The following is a 20,662-nucleotide window of genomic DNA, read 5'->3' as shown; positions in this document are numbered from 1 at the left end:
AGGACTTTTTTTTTGTTTTGCAGATGATTATACCTTAGAGATAAGAGCGCCTTCCAAATACACTCCTAATAAGGCGAAGGTTGATTGTATGTGTAAGTAATATCAGGCACTGCTCATTTTGAATTTCTGTAATTTTCATTTCAAAGGGGAAATAAATGAGCAGGAGATGTCAAACAATTTAAACATGAAATACCAGGCTGCTTTGGGGTGAGAACAGCACCCTCTTTGAAGCAGCAGAGAAAGCCATGAGATGAACACACGCGCTCTTGGATTCTTACAGCATAGATGGCACAGCGGGGTGGAAAGAATGCCCGGCTTTGAGTCAGGAGACTTGGGTTCGAATCCTAATACTGATACTTAATGACCCTAGGCAAGTCACTATCACTAGGCTCCAGGTTTCCTATCGGTGAAATGGGGACATTAAAGCTTCTTGCACTATTTCCTGTCCCATGGGGTTGCTTTAGATTAAACACTGTCACCTTTTGTCACATGTGCCATAGAAATGGGAGCTGCTGTCATGATTATCTAGAGACTAGGCTGAGTTTGGACTCCTCGATTTGGCTACCGAGTCCATATTTGCTGCTCTGCATCATGGGAGTGAGGCAGAAGTCTGGCCGGCGGCGAGTCGGGGAGATTTGGCCTGGTGTGTGGAGGCAGTGGGACAGGATCCAAGGCTGAGCCCAGACAACCACTGCACTGGGGGCTGATTTCTCTTCCTCTGTCAAATGCAGCTCCCAACTCCTCCCCAAAGACCAGGGGATCAGGAGGTTAACACACAGCACTTATCGGCTCGGCACCACTCTGAGCTTCATCTAAAAGCAATTACGGAAAGGGGGAAATACATTCTGATTCTAATGAAAATTAAACTCCCTGAATATTCATGCCATCTCCAAATTGCCCTGTCCTTGCCACTCTCAATCAGTTAAGCAAATGTTGTACATTTTGATCTTTCTAAAAAAAAACAACACCGCCACAAAACAAAACCCAGACTGGCTTCCGGTGAGGATCAGCCCTAGGACCATCCTCCGGCTCAAGGGGAGCTTGACCTTACATGTGCTGCGAGGCGTTGGGGAAGAGCTGAGAGTACTGGGGGGCTGAGTCCTCAGGGCCATGGGGAGCAGCGTGGCTGATGACCATCAGGACCGGCCTGTGTGGGTACATCTTCTTGGAGGTCCGAAAGAAGCTCACGCTATCATTGGTGATCAGATCCGTGAGGTAATCCTGAAGGGGAGACAAAACAGGGGTTAGGGGAAAGGGAAGAAAAGAAGATACGATGGGGGACAGAGCAGCGACTCTGGAGCTGAGTTCAAATCCAACCTCAGACACTTATTAGCTATGTGACCTTGGGTAAGTCACTCACCTCTGATTGCCCCCAAGACAAAAGAAAGAACATTTGCCAGGGCACTCCAAACCACAGAGGCATTGGGGAGGCAAAGGACCCTCAGCACAGATTCTCAGAAGGGACCTCAAGAAGGAATCAAGTCCAGTTTGTACCGGAAGGGGAATCCTCTCCATGACAACCCAACAAGTGACCACAAAGCCTTCATCTGGAGATCTCCAATGACAGGGAACTCACCACCTCTTAAGATGGCCCATTCCACTTTGAGATGGCTCCAACGATTTTAGACTGAAGTGAAATCTGCTTCTCCAAATTCTACTCCACATGACCCAAAGGGAATTATCACATTTTTCCCTTTGGCAGATTGGTAGCATGGTGGATAAAATGCTGGACCTGGAGTCAGGGAAGACCTGAATTCGAATCCAGCCTCAGACACTTAGTAGCTTTGTAACCCTGGGCCAGTCACTCAGTTTCCTCCACTGTTCAAAGGGGATATTAACAGCTTCTACATCACGGGATCGTTGTGAAGATAAAATATACTTGTAGAGCCTTAGCAGTGCCTGGTACCTAGTAGGCACTTAATAAATGTGGTTTCCTTCCTTCTTTCCCCCAATCTTTCTTTTCTAGGTTCTTGAACTGCTTGCATCCCACGCCATCGTGGAGCTGGAGAGCGCTGAACTTGGAGTTGGGCAGACGTGATTTTGAATCCGGCCTCAGCTATTCACCAGGGATGCGACCTTGGGCATGTAACATGCTGTGCTTCAGTTTCCTCGTCTGTAAAATGCCAGAGTCGAACTAGATGACCTCCAAGGCCCCAGCGTGCTCTAGATCTCCGATATGATGATCTTGACCTCACCCCTTCACTCACAGGAGGAGGAGGGAAGGGAGAAGGCGAGGTGGGAGGTCTGCAATGGGCAGAACAGAGGGGCTGTTCTCTTAGGAGGCTGGAGACCCTCCTATTCCTAGATTCTCTAAGAACCCATCTCTGTAGGACAGGTCGGAAGCAGGAGATGGAAAGGTGACCTCTACAGCCTCAGGCTTCTATGAAAGGGATTTTCTTCTCTCTTGATGTGTGAGAAATGTGACACAAAACCCAAAGGCTTCCTAACGGCATGATGGAAAACCTGCTTCATGCTCCGCTGGAGGATTTAGCTGCCTAGGAATGAAGGGCTGGAGGGAAAGATAAGCTGATGTTTCAACAACCCGTGGATCAATTCCCATTCAATCCAAATGGTAATCAGGGAGGCCTATCAATGGCTCACGGTATTGACAGGAGCTTCCTCTCCTACTGCTGTCAGAAGAGCTCAGAACTGGGCTGATGTGGCTAAGCAACAGGGGGAGAGAGACAAGGAGGGGGGGGAGGGGGAGAAGAGAGAGAGAGAGAGAGAGAGAGAAGAGAGAGAGAGAGAGAGAGAGAGAAGAGAGAGAGAGAGAGAGAGAGAGAGGAGAGAGAGAGAGAGAGAGAGAGAGAGAGAGAGAGAGAGAGAGAGAAGCAATGCCACGGCTAGAAGAGGGAGCCATACTATTCTGGGCACATGGCGGCTTCTATGGTGGAAAGGGGAAGACTGCTGGTCCAGGGTGAATACAGAAAGATGGATGCTCCAAGAAAGAGAGAGAGAAACATGGAATGCAGAGAAAGGGGAGATTGTTTTTGGGTGGTGGGGAGGGAGAGTCAGATAAAGCTTTAAAGGGGGTATAGCAGCTCAGGTGAAATAAAAGTGGAGGGAAAAGGATCTGGGTTGGAATCTTGGCTCTCCTCTTTATTACTCTGGTGATATCAGCCAAGTCCTGTCCTGTGTCAGGGCCTCAGTTTCCTCACCTGTAAAATGAGAATGTTGGACTAGATGACCTTTCAGGTTCCTTTCAGGTACTACATTTGGGGACCCATGATCCTCTGGTTTTAGAGGAAGAGCAACCTTGCATGACATTTTCACTGTTGGCAGCAGGAAGCTCTTGGAGACAGCCTCACCCACCCTACCCCAGCCCTCACCTTACTTTGCATAGCAGCGGAGGGATGTTTCCCCGGTTACAGACAGGTTTACCCACTGACTCTGAGGCTCATTATCTCTAGGATCGTTAGCTGTCTGCAAGGTGCCAGCCTAGGGCCGCTTTGGTAATTAGGGAAAGGTCCAGATTGATGAGACTTGGACAACAGCAGCCAATGTAATGTGGGCGGTGAGGGATGAAGCTTGTACAATGGTGCAGGCAGGTGAACTCCCAGGCAAGGGAATGGAATCTGCCACACAAGTCAAGCAGTCGGTGATGAACATGCGGGGCTGCTGCTGGGCCCAAGAGGCTGAGCTCTACAGAGGGTGTAGCAAATGGGGCATTTATTTCCCCAGGCAAAGCAGAGAGGGATTCTGGTCAAAATGGTGCTTAGGCCTGATGTTTGGAGGGGTGTGTGTGTGTGTGTGTGTGTGTGTGTGTGTGTGTGTGTGAAACCCTCCTACTCAGGTTCAGGAATATCTAGTCCTGAATTTAGTCACTTCACATCCACTCGAGTATGAGAAGACGACCTACTATGTGAACAGCATGGTGTTAGGTATCGTGGAGGGACACAGAAAGAAGAGCCCAAAGAGCTGATCTTTATTCAGAGAGACGAGAGTTAGAGCAGGCATCTTAATGCAGGATAAAGAACAGTGGATGCAGCAGAGTCAGGAGGTACCTGGGTCTGAACCCTGGTTCTATAACAGCTTATGTGACCGTAATCCCTAAGCCTCTCAGCCTCATCTGTGAAATGAGGGTCACAGAACCATGCACCTCACACCTCTGCAGGGCTGTCAGGAGGAATGAATGTGCTTTGTCAACCTTAATGTAACACTGGGGCGGAAGTTATCTATATAAGATAATGCCCTCCCTGTACAAAAAAGATATTGCTGCTGCTGTGCTGTCAGGCTGCGCCCTCTGAGGCTTTCTCCCCACCATGAGTGGGAAGATGTCTACACTGAGATGTGTGATATGAGAACGTCTTCCTGGTCCCCTTATGGACTGCCCCTTGTAGGATGGCCAGTTGGGGTCTAGGGACAATCTCTTCCTGAGGCCTATGGAACCATAGCCATTTAGAGCTGGAAAGTTCACGAGTGAACAACCCTGGTTTTACAGAGGAGTGACTTCCCTGGAGACACACTGGGATAGCAGTAGCAGAGCCAGTATTGGGCCAACTCAGTTCCAGGACACAGAAGGGAAGGGAATAAGCATTTATATGGTTCCTACTATGTGCCAGGCACTGTGCTAAGAGTTTTGATGAATCATTATCACATTTGGTCCTCATGGCGCCCCTGCATTATGGATGTTGTTAGTATCTCCACTTTACATATGGGGAAACTGAGGCAAGCAGAGGTTAAGGGCCTAGCCCAGTATGACACAGCTGGTAAGTGTTTGAGCTTGAATCTGGACTCGGGTCTTCCTGACTCCAGGCCCAGTACATGCACTGCACCACCGAGCTGCCTACGGACAGGGCTCTCTCTATCCCGCACCTAGAGAATATGTAACCTTGTCCTCACTAGTCCAAGGTTTGTTTTAAAGTCAAACTGAAGGAGTCTTTGGGCATGAAGGGGATATGATCAAGGTGAATTATTTACTTCTGCTCCTGAGCTGTTGTTAGCAAAGTGAATTTATTTTAATTTGCTTGTCTCTGGGGGGATACAATACTTGCCATGGAGAATAAAAATGTGATTCCAATGTGAGAAGCTCATTATTTTACCAAGGGTAAATCTGAACTTTTGCCTGGTGGGGGCGGGGGGAAGGCACAAATTACTGGCTTTAGAGCCAAGCAGAAGGCAGACAAGCAAGGCAGGCAGCTTAAATAGAAGGGAGACTGGCCATAAATGCCATAAATGCCAGCAGCACTGCTGGGAATGGAAGCAATCTTCCAGAGAGGGGTCATCGCTTCACCCTTTGTAGTTGTGTCCCCAGTGCCCAGGTACAGCACCTGGCATGCATGCAGGAGGCGCTTAATAAATGCTTATTGCTTGAGGTAGAATGCCAGAGCTGGTAGGGATTTTTGAACAAAGAACATGGAATGCCAAAGCTGAAAGGGACTTTAGAGCAGGGAGTGTTGGAGCCAGAAAGGTCCTTAGAATTAATCTAGTCCAACCTCTTTGTTTTATAGATGAAAAAAAATGAGGTCTAGAGATCAGGAAGCGACTACTCAAGGTCACAGGGTCATATGGCTGGTCACTAGAACCTAGAGCTTAAAAACAAATCGACAATTTCTGTACAACCGATGAGAAAGGTGACCGGTGCACATGGGCACTGAAGCAGTGGGATACCCCAATCTCAGACCTGAGGCTGGGAGGGGACCTTAGAGGCCATGGGGTCTAACCTTGTTTTACAGAGGAAGAAACAGATCTGGGGAGGTTGAAGTCATTCTGGTAGGGTCAGAGGTCAGAGTCCACCCAGGCCTTTTAACTTGGCTTTGTGAGACCAGTGCTCTCACTTACTGGACTAACTGGCTCTGGACCCAGACATGAAGCAATCAGAGAAAAATTCAAGGGGATGGAAGCCTTGGTTTGAAATTATTTCCCAATGTTAAAGCGGATGAGTGTAATCTCAGTTCTTTCAGGTCTATGCAGCTCCCCCTTCCCAGAGCCTTGCTGCCTTCCTGCTGTGCCCCCTTCCCCCTAATGAGCATCCCCCATCAATAATTTATCTACATCAATAAATCAGGAGGCGCTACAGCCCGTTTGAGGAAATTGCTAGCTTGTGGCTGTAAGCAAGTGAATGCATTTTGTTCTGAGTAACTGTGGTCCTTGCTAAGGAGCCCTGCCAGTAGGAGAGATGATGCTAAGAGCTCTCAGGAAGGAGAGCCAAGAGTGGGCCAAAAATGGAGTCAGTGACATCAAATCTAGGCTGTAGCTTTCCTGGATGCTCCTGGCTGTAGAGCCCGGGGAGTGGCCTTCTAGCACCCCTCCTGCCCCAGGCAGCACAGCTATTTCTTGGGCAATGAATAAACCAGTTGCTGAGAGAGTTTGGGCCCTGGGTTCAGAAATAAATGTCATCACCTTCTCCAAAGCAGCACAGCGTTGCTCCTGGGGTCTCTATATCATTTCTCATCCCTGGAAACTGGGTTGGATCCCCTAAGACAGACTAGCCAACTCTCTCGCGGCTCCACTGGGGGAAGGGACATGATTCTCAGGGTCCCAATAGATTCCTAGTCTTGGGACTGAGTTACTCTGCTTGGGAAGCCAGTAGCATGTTTTTCACTATTCTAGCTCTCTGCCCTCCACCACCTACCTCTTAGTTCAAATAGAAAAAAAATCTGAAGTGCATTAGGTCGGCAATCTTGCCTTCAGAAGCCTGGGATCTCCCCTTCCTGGTTAGTTGGCCTCCCTAAACAACTGATGTATATGCTGTCTGCATTCTCATGGATATTGGTGACCTGCTCCCCGTGTCCTATTCTCAGCTTCCTGGGATGTTCCTCCAGTCTTAATGAACAACACACTCTCAACATTCTGCTGGCATTAACCTTTTGGGCGTGCCCTTCCTTCCAGCTATTACACTGCTGTCATCTTTCTCTTTTAGCCCAGGCCTGTGATTTCATTGGTGTAGGAAATTCCCAATGAGAGGAAGCTCTAGCCACGCTGACTGGCCTCTGCTCTGTGACCTGGAGTCTCGGAGGGTTTCCTGGGTGCTCAGAGAGTGACTTGCCCAGGGTCACACAGCCAGTGTGAGAGGAACAGCAAGGAAGCCACTGTCACTGGATGTAGAGTACATGGATGTACTCAGGAGGTGAAAGAGAGTAAGGTCTAAAGACCGGAAAGGTAGGAGGGGTCCAGCTATGAGGCTTTATTCTGGATCTTTCACTTACTAGCTGCGTGACCTTGGACAAGTCACCTTTCCTAAAAAATGCTTGTTGACTGAGTCTCAGTTTCTTCGTATGTCAAATGAAGATAATACAAACCTACCTTCAGAGGAGTCTTGTAGGAATCAAATGAGATGATGTATATTGTGTAAATTTAAGAATACTACCTAACCACAAATTATCATTATCATCATCATTATTACATAGCACTGTGCTAGATTCTGACTGGAAGACAAAAGAAATCTATTAGGACTCAGTCCCTGGGCTCCCGAACTCACGGAAAAGTCAAGCAGATGATGCACAGTCACAGAGAAGCTAGCTGACAGTAAGGACAAGGCAGTCCATGATGAGGACTGATGACAAAGGTTTAGAAAAAGGGAAAGGTCACTGTGGGCTGGAGCAATAAGGGAAGGCTTCTTGGAAGGAGCAGGAATATCCAGCTTGAAAATGGGATTCCAATGCAATCCCAAAAACGCTTATTAAAGGCCTACTATTTGCAAGGCACTAGGTTAGGCCTTGGGATTACGAAACAGTCCTATCCCTCAAGCAGCTTGTCCATTCGACAAGAAGGGTTTGGATGAGCAGAAGGAAGAAGGAAGGTCATTCCAGACAGGGCTGGGGCAGGACTGAGACCACCATGAGCAAAGGCCTGGTGTCAAGAAGGAGCTTGGTATCTACCAGGGGTCAAGGGAGAGAGTAGTCTGACTACAGCAGGAGTTCTTAAGCCTTTTTTTTTTTTTGGCATGGTCCCCTTTAGCAATCTGGGACTAGAGATCCTTCCGAATACTACGAACAAAATAAAATACGTATGATTACAAAAGCAACCAGTAATACAGTCAATGAAATGTTAAAAAAAAGTTCAGACTCCTGGCTTACAACCCCTGGACCAGAGTGAAAGGTTCTCACCAGGAGATACTGAGATATCAACAGGATGTAACAGGAGAGAAGGCTGGATAGTTGGGGTGTGGCTGGATGGTGGAAGGCCTTGACAGCCAGGCTGAGGAGTTTGGTCTTCATACTGGGTATGAAGTGGGTAGTCACTGAAGGTTTCTGAGCAGCAGAGAGTGAAAAAAGCCCTTTAGGAACAGTCATCTGATACCGACTAGCTGTGTGACCCTGGGAACTCACTTATCTATTCAGTGCTTTGGGCAGCCATCTAAGGTACTGACATGCCTGCAGTGCGAGAGGGAGCTTCCTCACCTGGGAGTCCCCTATGGAAATGAAGTCCCAGGTTTGGTTCCTATCTCTCATCTGGCAGCCCGTGGCAGGATGGACCAGAAGGAGACTTCTTGAATGCTCTGATAATGAGGGGCAAGATCCTCATTCTTCACCTCTCTTGCAGAGGGGATACTTCTGGGTGTATGGGTTGGATTAGATGGCCAGAAGCCCCTTCTAACTTAAGTATTCGGTGATTTTCTGACTTGGTGGTAGTGGTGGCAATAGAGATTAGATACTGAGAAGGAACTGAAAAAAATATAAATGTTTTTAAAAAAGAAGGAATTGACAGACCCTGATGAATGACCAGAGGCAGACAATGAAGGAGAAGGCTGAGGTTTTGGTTGGGGGAAAATAATCCATTAGCCGCTGAAGCTCTTACGTTACAGGCCACAGGAGAGAGGAGAGCTGCCATTTCGGCAGAACCTACCTTTGAGTAGTCAAATCCGTGCTTCTCCTTCACCCCATTTCTACAGAGTGTGTAGTTATAAAATCGCGAGTTTTTAAGGAGTCCAACCCATTCCTTCCAGCCAGGTGGCACATAGGAACCGTTGTATTCATTGAGGTACTTTCCAAAGAAAGCTGGGGATAAAGAAAAAAAGAGAGAAAGAAGAGGTCAGGTGAGAAGAGAGGCTCAAAACAGCTGACACTCGTGCACCACTAATTAAGATTCCTCTCTTGTCCTCCCCAATCATATTTATTAAGCTCTCATCTGCCCGAGGCATTAGTTAAACAGACATAATCTCTGGGGAGTTTTTGATCTCTGAGGTCCTTTTCCAGCTTGAAAGCCTATGATCTTCCTTTTCATGAGCCTATGATCTCTTGGGAGCGAAAGGCAGACAGGGATGGTTTGTGGGCAGTCTTGGGCTAAGACCGGGGAGAGAGATGAACTAGATGCCCTCTTTAAACCCAACTGTGTTTGGAAGTCGATAACAAACAGTGTTATTTTTCAAGTTGGATTTCAGCAGAATTTCACTATTTGGGCTACACTGGGAGGGGTTGGGGGTAAGAATGAAAAGACCTCTAGGCTTGGGAGTCAGAAGACTTGGGTTCTGATCCTGCCTGTGAAGCTAATACCTGTATGACCTTACTTAGTTTTTCTGGGCCACAGTTTCCTCGTCTGTAAAATGTGGCAAGTTGGATGAGATGGTCTCTAAGGTCCTTTCCATCTCCAGACCTAGGCTCCCATGATCTCATGAGATCAGGCCTGCACAACCTTCGGCCCGCAGGCCACTTGTGGCACACCGAAGGATTTCGGGTGGTCTGTGATTTTTCTTGGGCCGCCTGAAATCCTTTGGCAGGCCCTAGGTTGTTTAGGCCTGCATTAGACGGTCTCTAAGGTCTCCTTCAAATAAATGTATGAACTAAACTTTAACCCTGGAGAAAACCGAGTTATATCAGGCTTGCACTCTATGAAACCAGTAAAATGAAGCTGATGAAATTGTGTTCCGTCTGGAATCTCTCTGATGAGGCCACGTTGTAATAGGGTTTTGCCGTAACTGCATGCCAGGGAGTGTGTACGCAAGCAGAAAGGGTCATCACAAGCAGTAATGGTGAGCCACAATGGGTCTGGGCTGTACTAAAGGTTGGTCTGCTCCTTCTTGGGGCCCAGCCAATTAATCAGGTGTCTCCAGATCTGGGCTTCCCTAAATGTACAAAAGGAGAACTCTCTCAAGAGTTCTCAGAAAACACTGTGTAATGGAGAGACCCCTGGATTGGGTGTCAGGAGAGCTGGGTTCTAATCTCCTCTCTGCCACTAACTTCATGTGTGAGATGTTTCCCTCTTGGAGACTCAGTGTGTCTTCAGTGGAATGAAAAGTTGGGCTGGAAAGGCCAAGTCCATAAGTAAGGGTTTTTAACCTCTTGTATGCCATGGACCACTTTACCAGTAAAGCTCCCTTCTCAGAATATATATATTTTATAAACGCATAAAATAAAAACCCATAGGATTACAAAGGAAACTAATTGCATTGAAATATAGCTCTCAAACATTTTTGTTTTAAGTTCCTAGACCGAAGGTTAAGAACTCTTAGCTTAAAGTCCTTTCTGGCTCTGATATTTTATGCTCTATGTGTTGAGGACCCCTTGTCCCGACTCTGACATCCTGCATTCTATGTTCTGAGGTCTCTTTTAGCTCTGTCTACAGTCTATAAAAATAGCTACTTTTATACCCATCCTGAGAAGTGACACATTTGGTTTTACCGAGACATCATGGCAACATGTGCCAAGCAGCTGGATTTATTCTTTCTCCACCCAACCCACCTTTCTGAGACAGCCCAGCCACAGGAAGGACTGCAGCCTCTGCAGCTGGGAAGTCCCGCATTAGCTGGAACCAAAGCAGATGGAGGCCAGGCAGGGACTGTCACCACCTACAGGGCTGAGGAGAGGGGGCGAGTGAGGTTTCGAACCCACCGAGGCTTCAGCCAAGTAGGCAAAGACTGTGTCAGAATCCCGGGAGACATTACAGAAAGCTGAAGGGGCATGGGAACCTTTTGGGGGAGTTGCCAGTTTCCTGGAGAAGCGAACTCTTGTTCCTAAATAACCTCCACTGGCCTAGCCCTGGGTCATGATCCATCCCCACCTCCCAAGCATCCCTACAAAAATGAAGTCCATCAATGCCCAATGATGTTATCACATACTTTTTTCTCAGATTATTTGGCTAGAATCTCAGGAAGAATTTCAGAGAAACCGGAAGGGAAAAAGGGAAAGGAGGAGAAAGAAATTTATCTTGTAACCCTATTGAGTTTTCTTATCTGCAAAATGGAGAGGGTTGGATTACATGGTTTCTAAGGGCCCTTCCACCTCTTAATTTATGATTCTATATATGAATTACAGAACCATGCAATTTCAGAGATGGAAGGGAGCTTAGAAGCTGTCCCTGCCAACATTATAATCTCCTACAGCATACCGCTACTAGCCTCTGCTTGAATACCTCCAGTGATGGGATACTCTCTACCCCCAAGGTGGCCTACTCCACTGTGAGCATTCCAGTTGCTTGGAAATTCTTCCTTATAACTGTCCCAAAGTCTGTCATTGTATATCTTCTACCCAGCTCTACCCTCTAGAGTCACTTTGGGTTTACTGGCTAGATTTCTTGCTCAAAAACCAAGCCTTAACCTCACCTCACTCTGGAGCTCATAGATTGGACAATAGGCCCTGCCCTCCCAGCACAGAGTGAATGTAAATACTAAATAGTAACTGTTCCTCTTTTGGCCAGGAACCTTGAGGGTCTTCCCCTCCCAATATGATTTTTTTGGAGTTTTTGCAATGTATCCTGGGCCATCTCCAGTCATTCTGGTGAATATCAGGCCACCGGACCCAGATGGCTCTGGAGGAGAAAGTGAGGCTGGCGACCTTGCACAGCGCCCCCTCACTCAAATCAAAGTCAGCTGCAAGTCACATTATCATTTCTCTGATGTCATGGTCCTCTTTGAGAAGGACAAACACAACAACAACAGCTCTCTGAAGCCAAAAAGAATAAGCTTAATTCTTCTGAATAACAGCTCTTAATGATGTCTGAGGATAGCATTCGTGACTCCCTTAGCATTATCTTCTCCAGGCTAAATATTCCTAACTCCCTCGATCAGGACCAAGGGGGAGAAGTAGAGAAGGAGAAGGAAAGGACTGAATGTGATAGAGTTATTTCAGGGACTTCTGCCCTGACCCTTAAATATGCAGTCTGTCACTGCTGTGGAAAGAACACAGCCTCCTCAGATGGGTGTCACCCCAGAAAACACAAGAGCTGGGTCCAACACAGACGGGAGTAAGTTGGCCCAGTGGAAAGGCGGCACTACAGGCTGAGGAGCAAAGGAAACATGCGGGCTGGCAGTGTTAGACTCGGGAAGGCAGGCACTGGCTGAGAACTAAGACCACCTTAAGAACGGAAGCCAAATGCAGCCCATGCTGAAAACGAAGCATTCTGGTCCTTCTGAGTGATAAAAAGACTCCTCAGCTGATAATAACTAAGTCAGGATGTGTGGATGGGGAACAGGGACGTGAGAAAAAGTGGTTGGAGAGACCCAGCTTTATTCAGGGGAGTCAGCAGAGAGAGAGGTCAGCTTCCCTCAGAGTGTGGGGAACCATTTCCAAAAACCCTACTTCCTGAGTGACACCCCAAACTTAAAAAGTGAAATGCAACCTGGTGCCAGGTGCCTAATGAAACAGGGCATTGGAGTTTCTCCAGCCAGGCATCATGGAATAATGAGACTGCACTATCACCTGGGGCTGGGGAGTGGAGGACTAAGTGAAGTACAGGCTTGGGTCTGAGTGATGATGTTTCACCTCCTTTCCAGACTCACCTGCCTTTTGACTCAGCGGATTTGACCTTAAAGCCACCTAGTAGCTGTGGGAAAATCCCTTGTCTTAAAGCCTCAACTTCTTCCTCTGTAAATGGGGTTAGCAGTGGCTGCACCACCTTGCTCCCTGGGCTGTGGTGAGGAAAGTGCTTAGAAATCAGAAAATTTGCATAGAAACGTTCACTACTGTCATGCAAAAAGACAGAATGGCATAAAGGGTATGGGCTTGAGCCGTCAGGAACCCCTGGGTCTGAGTTCTGCCTCAGGCATTATTAGCTGAGTGACCCCGTTATCTAGGTACTCTCAGCCTCAGTTTCTTCAGCTGTAATATGGGGGTGACAACAGTGCTTAGCCCACAGGGCTACTGTGAGGATTTTGAAATGTGTAACAAAAATATGCAAAGCATTTCTCAAACCTGAAAGGGATACCCAGAGACAGCTAGAAGGCTTCAGTGCCGCTGGGCCTGGAGTGAGGAAGACCTGAGTTCAAATCCGGCCTCAGACGCTTACTGAGAGGTGTGACCCTGGGCGAGTCACTTAATCTCTGTTTGCCTTGATCCACTGGAGAAGGACATGGCAAGCCACTCCAGTATCTTTGCCTAGAAAACCCCCTGGATGGCATGGTTCACGGGGTCGTGAAGATCTGGCCACAACTGAACAATAAAAGGGCTATCCAAGTGTGAGCGAGCTCTGGGGAAGAGCTGGTTCCTTCTTTGAAGCGGTCAGGAGATGTGGAGCGGATTGATGTGGGCAGGGAGAGCGATGATCTAAAACCTTTATGAGCCCGCTATTATCCTATCTAATTGCATCAGGGTTAATCTATTTTAAGCCATTTCTTCCTCTGAGAAACCCTCTCTCTCCCTCTACCCGTGGCCTAGAAAATCCTAAGAACTTAGCTCTTCAAGGTCATCGAGCGCAAGACGGGGCAGCTAGCCAGGGTCATGGAGAGAGCCTTGCAGCAGGAGCAGGGAGATCTGAGTTCAAATTCGGCCTCAGGCCCTCACTAGCGGTGTGATCCTGGGCAAGCCGCTAACCCTCGGTTTGTCTCAGTTTCCTTATCTGTAAAATGGGGACAATAAAAGCACCTGCTTCCCAGAGTGGTTGTGAGAATGAGATGAGACAATATTTGTAAAGCGCTTAATTAATGCCTGTGACATAGTAGGTGCTATATAAAGGTATTACCTATAGCTATTATTATCCACTGCCTGGTCCAATTCTGAGGCCCAGACAGAAGGAAGATCTTGTTCAAGGTCATACGCATCCTAAGAAGCAGACCTGGAATCGTTTTTATATGCAGCTGGAAAATAAGATATACAGGCAACATGGTATAGAAATCTATCTTGCCCTACAGGAAAGTGGAGGGAGAGGTGATAGAAGGGAGGGCAGACTAGGGAAGGGGTCATTAGAATACATGTCATCTTGGGGTGGGGGAGGGGAGAGATGGGGAGAAAATTTGGAACTCAAAATCTTGTGGAAATTAATGTTGAAAACTAAAAATAAATACATTAAAGAAATTAAAAAAAAAGAAGTTGACCTGAGTCGTTTGATTTAAAATCCCCTCCATCACCCTGGCTCCTCAGTAGACACCACTCTCCTCAGTCACAAGAAACGGACCATATTCAGCACCAAATTGCATTTGGAGCTCCTCTGATTAGGCTTCCTTAACACAATTTCTAAAATGGCCATTGAGGCCTCACACCAGGAAGGGCAGAAAAATAAAGGCCGCCGAGCCTCTCCAGAGCCCAGGAGGGGGCTCAGACTGAGGCCAAGGCAGAAGAAGGGGGCTGGAACTTAAAAGAGAACTCAGGGCACAGAGCAGGCATTTCTCCGGGCTCCTGTAGCTAAGCCTTTGTTGCCAGGAGAGCAGAAAAGGAAGGAGGGGTGGGTAGTGTGAGTGAGTGAGTGAGTGAGTGAGTGAGTGTGTGTGTGTGTGTGGTGGGGTGTGTGTGGTTAACATGGGGTGTCTTTTTGCAGGTACCACAGCTTGCTGGGGGGCTGATCCGGAAAAACTAAATGCAAGGCTAGTATAAATAGGGAGAAAGGCAGGGCCTACCCCAGGGGGTACTGGGCTGGGAGAAAACTGCACTGCTTATATATATGTGAGGGAGAGTCAAGTTAATAAGCATTTATTAAGCTAAGTTCTGTGCTAAGCACTGAGATGCAAAGACCAGCAAAAACCTTCCTGGCCTTCAAAGAGTTCACAATCTAAGGGGCAGGTGGGTGGGGCAAACAACATGCAAACAATTATGTCTGAATTGATAAAGACAAGATAAAACAAGAGTCATCTCAGAGCGAAGGTGCAGCTCCATGGCACAGTGGATTGAAACACCAGCCCTGGAGTTGGGAGGTTCTGATTTCTGATTTCTGACCCTGGTTAAGTCACTTAACCCTAATTGCCTCTCTCACCCACACCCGCGCCCCCCCCCCAAAAAAAAGGGCTCAGAAAGGCTTCCAGCAGAAGGTGGGATTTTAGTTGAGATATGAAGGAAGCCAGGGGTCAGAGGTCAGGAGAGAAAAACAAAGACACAGGTGAAACTGGTCAGGGATGCCAGCCTGGTACAACAGATGGAATAACGGAGGCTTGGATTCTAATTCCTGCTCTGTCACTAACTCCCTATGTGACTTTGGGCAAGTCACTTCCTCCTCTGGCCTCCATATGTCAAGTCAGGGGGTTGTTATTAGAGACCTCCTAAGATATCTTCCTGCTCTGATATTCTAGGATTCCTTGAAAATGGGCCTCACATGCCTCCATGCCACCTCTAGGATGAAACAGAAAATCCTCTGGCTTCAGCTAAAGTCCTTCACAACCCAATCCCAAACTATCTTTCTGGCCTCTTTATGTATTATATATGATCCAGCCAAAAGGGCCTTCTCTTGGCTTCTCAGATAAGATGGCAGCCCTCCTGCTCCTCTCACCTCTGCCTCACAGAATCTCCCTCTCCCTTCAGGCACCAGCACCGTCTACATGAAGCTTTCCCTGGGCCTTTCCACTAATTACCTTGCATTTCTTCTGTACATATTGACTTAGCATAATTTAGACACGTCCATGCTGTCTCTACCCTACCTTCCAGAAGCCAAACTCCTTGAAAGGAAGGGTTGTTTCATTCTTCTGTATTTGCATGCCAAGTCCCTAGCACATAGTAAGTGCTTTATGAATTTTGTTGACTGACTGATTGATGGCAGAGAGAAGAGAGTCATTGAGACCTTTTTCTTTTCTTTTTGGAGGGGGAAAGGGCAATTGAGGTCACATAGCTAATAAGTGTGTCAAGTGTCTAGACTGGATTTGAACTCAGGTCCTCCTGACTGCAGGGCCGGTGCTTTACTCACTGCACCACCTAGCTGCCCCAAGTCATTGAGATCTTATCTCTGCCTTTAGCATCATCATTAGAATGATGCAGGCAGCTAAGTGGGGTAGTGCAGGGAGTGCTGGACAGTCAGGAAGACCCAAGTTTGGATCCTAGCTCAGATACCGACCAGATGCCTATGATCCTGAGCCTGTTTCCTTATCTGTAAAATGGTCCCCATCATAATATCACTTACCTCCTTGGACTGATGTGAGGACCAAATGCAAACTTTTAAAAACCTACGTAAAAGCTGGCAATGATTATTATCTAGTATCCATCTCTCCCCTCAAGGCTCAGCTCAAGCACTGCTTTCTAGGCGATGTGATCCCATTCCTGGAGGGCAGGGACCGTTTTTGTTTTTTTATCTTTGTACTGGGAGCTCAGTGTTTGGCATACAGTGGGTGCATAATGAATGCTTGTTCACTGATGGATTCCCTGGTTGTTCCTTCCCTCCTCAAATATCCTTGGAGCACATTGGCTGGAGCTCATACCTGTGCCCATACAGCATCCTCCCCTCTCCCAACTGAAATTAAGTTTCTAGAAGGCAGAACCTGGGTCATCTTTTGCCTTCATCTCCCCAGTTATCTTGTCCAGGGTCTTGAATGTGGTAGATTCTTACTGCATGTTTGCTAAATGAACTAATGAGACTGTTCATCAAAGGAAATCTGATGTCCAAAGAGCTTAAGATGGTGAAATCCAAATCCAGAGAGGGCAAAGGGAACTGAGAAGCGGCACTCTCCAAGTGTTCTCTCTCATTCCCCCTTTTTCTTCCTTTTCTACCCTCTCCTCCTTACTCTATTTCCACCCCCACCTCTCTCTGATAACTGATGAAACATGCATCCTCCTCCTCTCAGCAACGATGGGAAGGGCTATCGATGCAGAGTGTGCTATATACTACAAGATGTGGTTGGTCCCTATGTCTGCTGGTTTTGCATAAATGTTTTTCCTTATTACAAGGGAAGACTCAAGTGGGGTATAGTATGGGGATAAAGTGTGGGCTGTGGAACACAAAAGTTAACAAGGTACACATACATACATACATACACACACCATTTTAAATGGTGGTTGGGTTAGGGACCCTCACAAAATGAAGCGATCAGAGCTAGAAGGGCCCTTGGAGGTCATCTAGTCCAATACATACTTGAGCAGAAATTCCTCTTTCCAAAATCCCCCACAGTTGTCCATTTAGCCTCCACCTGAAAGACCCCAGGGAGAAGGAACTCTTTACAGTCTCAGGCAGCCCCTTCCATGCATATGGGCCCAGAGGACAGAATGGTGGCAGGGCAGCTTGTTACCGGGGGAGGTGCTGACTTGCTGGAGGCTGGCTGTCAGGATTCAGGAAAAGGGCCAGACACAGGACCTTCATTGGCTTCCCCAACTCAGCTCAATTCTTTCTTTCAGTGGTTTGGAAGCTACTCATCAGCCTGTGCCATGTTCAGTCGGCTGACTCATGATGAAGCAGGCCTGTATCCTCCTATCTCCAAATCCATTTTGGTTCATCGGGTTCTGGGATGGGCTCCCTGTCTGCTTATGAACAGCTCACATTGGCCGTTGAGACAGATGAGCCCCAGTGAGCCGCTGTGGGTCCAGAAAAGCGTAGCTTCTATAGTGCAGATTCACTCACAGGGAACAATGAATGGGCTTGAACAAAATGATCCACTTCCTTGGTTGGACAGGAGCTTGCTATGAGGCATGATGAGGTAGCACGGACTGTGTCCTTGCTTCATTTCCCTGTCTCCAGGCAGATCTTTGCGGGACAAATACACATTTTAGTAATAGGCAACCCAGCATCCTGGAAAAGCCCTGAGCTATGACTCAGTGGTGCTGGGTTTTAGACCTGTAGAGGCCTCTCACTCCCTGTCTGACCCTGCGGTATCCACTTTCCTTCTCTCCGAGTCATTTTCCCCATCTGCGGATGAGTGGGTTGTTTTCACTGGTCTCTAAGCACCTTCTAGGTCTAAGTTTCTGGAGATTTTAAGGGGTAGGTAGGCTTAATTTCATAGAATCATAGACTGTCAGAACTAGAAGACAATAATAATTAATAATAATAATAAATAATAATAACTTGTTGACCATCCTTTATTTTCAAAGAGCACCAATGACATCATGGGTGATGTCCTGACTTGCTTGTGAGTTGGATTTAAGTGAGGCAGAGTTGCACAAAGTCATCAGCCTCACTTTTTCTTCCTGAGTCCTTGAAGTCCAGCGGCAAGACAAAAGCCAAGATGCCTGGCAATGGCCCAGGACGCAACTGATGGCATTGGCGTCTTCAATGTCTGATCAAGCTCTAAGAAGGTGCCTGCTTCAGCCACCTTCATGGCTACTGGAACAAACTGTCCTCATCCTCTCATTCCACTAGGAGAAGTCTTCACATGCTTGGGGGAGACATCCCCCTAACTCACCAACTGGTTTTGAGGCCTGTTAGTTATCCTTAAACTGGTTTAGCCCATTTGCCAATATGGTTTTACCAGGGCATGGCCACTGCGTATGCTGCATCTTCTTGGAGCCACAGGGGATTGTCAGGTGAGAGGTGGCTACCAGAGGTAGATGAACAGGCCTGAAAAGGGCTTGGCAAGCCATTCCACTGGAGGTACTAGTCCTCCTGAACATTATATTTTTACATTTTTTATATTTTATTTTACAAAATTTAAATTTTATATATTTACATGTTTCTATTTATATAGCATTTCCTGTAACTTGGAACATAGAATTCTGACCTGTATGGGACCCTAGAATAGGAGCTGGCAAACTATAGCCCATGGGGCAAATCTAGCCCACTGGCTATTTTTGTACTAAAAATATAAAAACATCCTTAGCTCATAGGCTGTACAGAAAGAGACGGGGCCAGATTTGGCCTGTGGGCTTGTAGTTTGCCAACCCCTATCTTAGGATATAGAGTGTTAGGGATGGAAAGACACTTGGTACATAAAATGTTAGAGCTGAACGGGGCCTCAGAGATCGTCTGAGAAATACAGCAGAGTCCAGACTAGAAAGAGCACTAGATAAGACCTGGGTTTGAATTCTGACCCTGCTACTTTCTACCTTTCTGATCTTGGGCATGTGTAACAATAATGCTGCTTGCTGCTACTGTGGCTATTTAAGACCAACACCAGCACACAGAGGCTGCTAGCACAGGTTCTTTGATCTGCTTTTCTAAGGAAAGCAACTTTAAGGAGTTAATCTCACTTTAATCAAACATATATATATATATATATATATATATATATATATATATATATATATATATATATATCATTTACTTAGTTCAGGGGAAAAAGCCAGCATCCTGACCTTCAGAGCAAATACAAGCAGAATTTACAAACAGAGACAATATAAACAGAGCAAACACACAGTTATCAACAGACAGGCCTCTAGCTGTCTGACCACGAATTACATAGTTATCAGAGAGAGAGAGGCACCAACATCTGGGTTTTCAAATCTGGGGGCTCCAGCGGCTACCCAGAGTCTAGTCTGGTCAAATCACACAACACTCTTCCAATGAGTGAGAGCCACAAAGCCAAAATGCTAACCTCTAAGTATATATATATCCCCCTTAGGGCCCAAAGGCTTCACACCTAATCAGCAAAAGAGTGTGGGACTGGGGCTTCACACCTAGCAAGATTTCATCAAAGGCACTTGATTACTTTAAAATTCTAAAACAGAAAAAAACAAAAAAAGTCCTACCCTGCTTAACATTAAGGCATGTTGCTTAGTTTCCTGCTCCATAAAATGGGGGGGGGGGTTGGGGTAGATGATCTCTAAAGTTTTTTCCAACTCTAAATCCGTGATCCTATAATCTAGTCCAATCACCTTATTTTTACAGAGGCTCACATCAGAGAAGAGACACACAGGAAGTTAGTGGTAAAGCCAGAAGTAGAAAATAGGTCTCCTGACTCCTTTTTCAATAGTCTATAAGCATACTACTCACTAGCCTGGGCTGTGTCTGGCCTACCTGAAGACAAAGGGTGGACACTATGATCTCTGTGAAGCCTGTTACATTAACTAGGAGTTACTGAAGTAGGTAGCACAGTGGTTAGAATGCTGGCCCTGGAGTCAGGAGGATCTGAGTTCAAATTTGGCCTTGGACACTTCCTAGCTGTGTGACCCTAGGCAAGTCACTTAACTCTGTTTGCCTCAGTTTCCTCATCTGTAAAATGAGCTGGAGAAGGAAACAGCAAAACCACTCCAGTATCTTTGCCAAGAAAGGCCCAAATGGGGTCACGAAGAATAGAACATGACTAATTAACAACTCATTACTAGTTGCGTGATTATAGACAAATTATTACTGAAGTATTATGTAACAGAAGAAGGCCTCCCTTCCTGATAATACTGGCCTCTAGTTAAGGTTCACAAAGTTCTTAAAGTGACTCTCAGGTACAAGTACTCCCCTACCTCTGGCTCCTTGCTAGAGGTTTATAAATATTATATCACATTCTATCCTCACAACAACCCTGGGAGGTTGGCACTATTAATATGTCCATTTTACAGATGAGGAAACTGAGGTAGATAGAAATTAAGTGACTTGCCCAAGGTCACACAGCTAGTTGGTAGAAACATTCTGGTCCAATGGATTATGAGTCAGGAGACCTGAGTTGTGGTCCTGGGTTTGACACTAACTTGCCCATAGAAAATTTGGGCCTCTTAATCCATCATGAAAATGAGGATTA

General features: G+C 46.7%; 1 protein-coding gene across 3 annotated transcripts in view; it reads right to left on the bottom strand.

The window, feature by feature from the left end:
• The window catches only part of SULF2 (sulfatase 2), a 143,516-nt gene that overhangs the window by 46,180 nt on the left and 76,674 nt on the right, over positions 1-20,662 (bottom strand). For all 3 annotated transcript variants that reach the window (XM_036749364.1, XM_036749363.1, XM_036749365.1), the window contains exons 4-5: positions 8,788-8,939; positions 1,052-1,221 (exon numbers count right to left, since the gene is read on the bottom strand). In XM_036749364.1, the coding sequence (XP_036605259.1) occupies positions 1,052-1,221; positions 8,788-8,939 (322 nt within the window). The remainder of the gene's footprint in view (positions 1-1,051; positions 1,222-8,787; positions 8,940-20,662) is intronic.

Source organism: Trichosurus vulpecula, chromosome 3 (genome assembly GCF_011100635.1).
Source record: "Trichosurus vulpecula isolate mTriVul1 chromosome 3, mTriVul1.pri, whole genome shotgun sequence".
Lineage (NCBI taxonomy): Eukaryota > Metazoa > Chordata > Mammalia > Diprotodontia > Phalangeridae > Trichosurus > Trichosurus vulpecula.
This window is presented reverse-complemented; position numbering and strand designations above follow the sequence as displayed.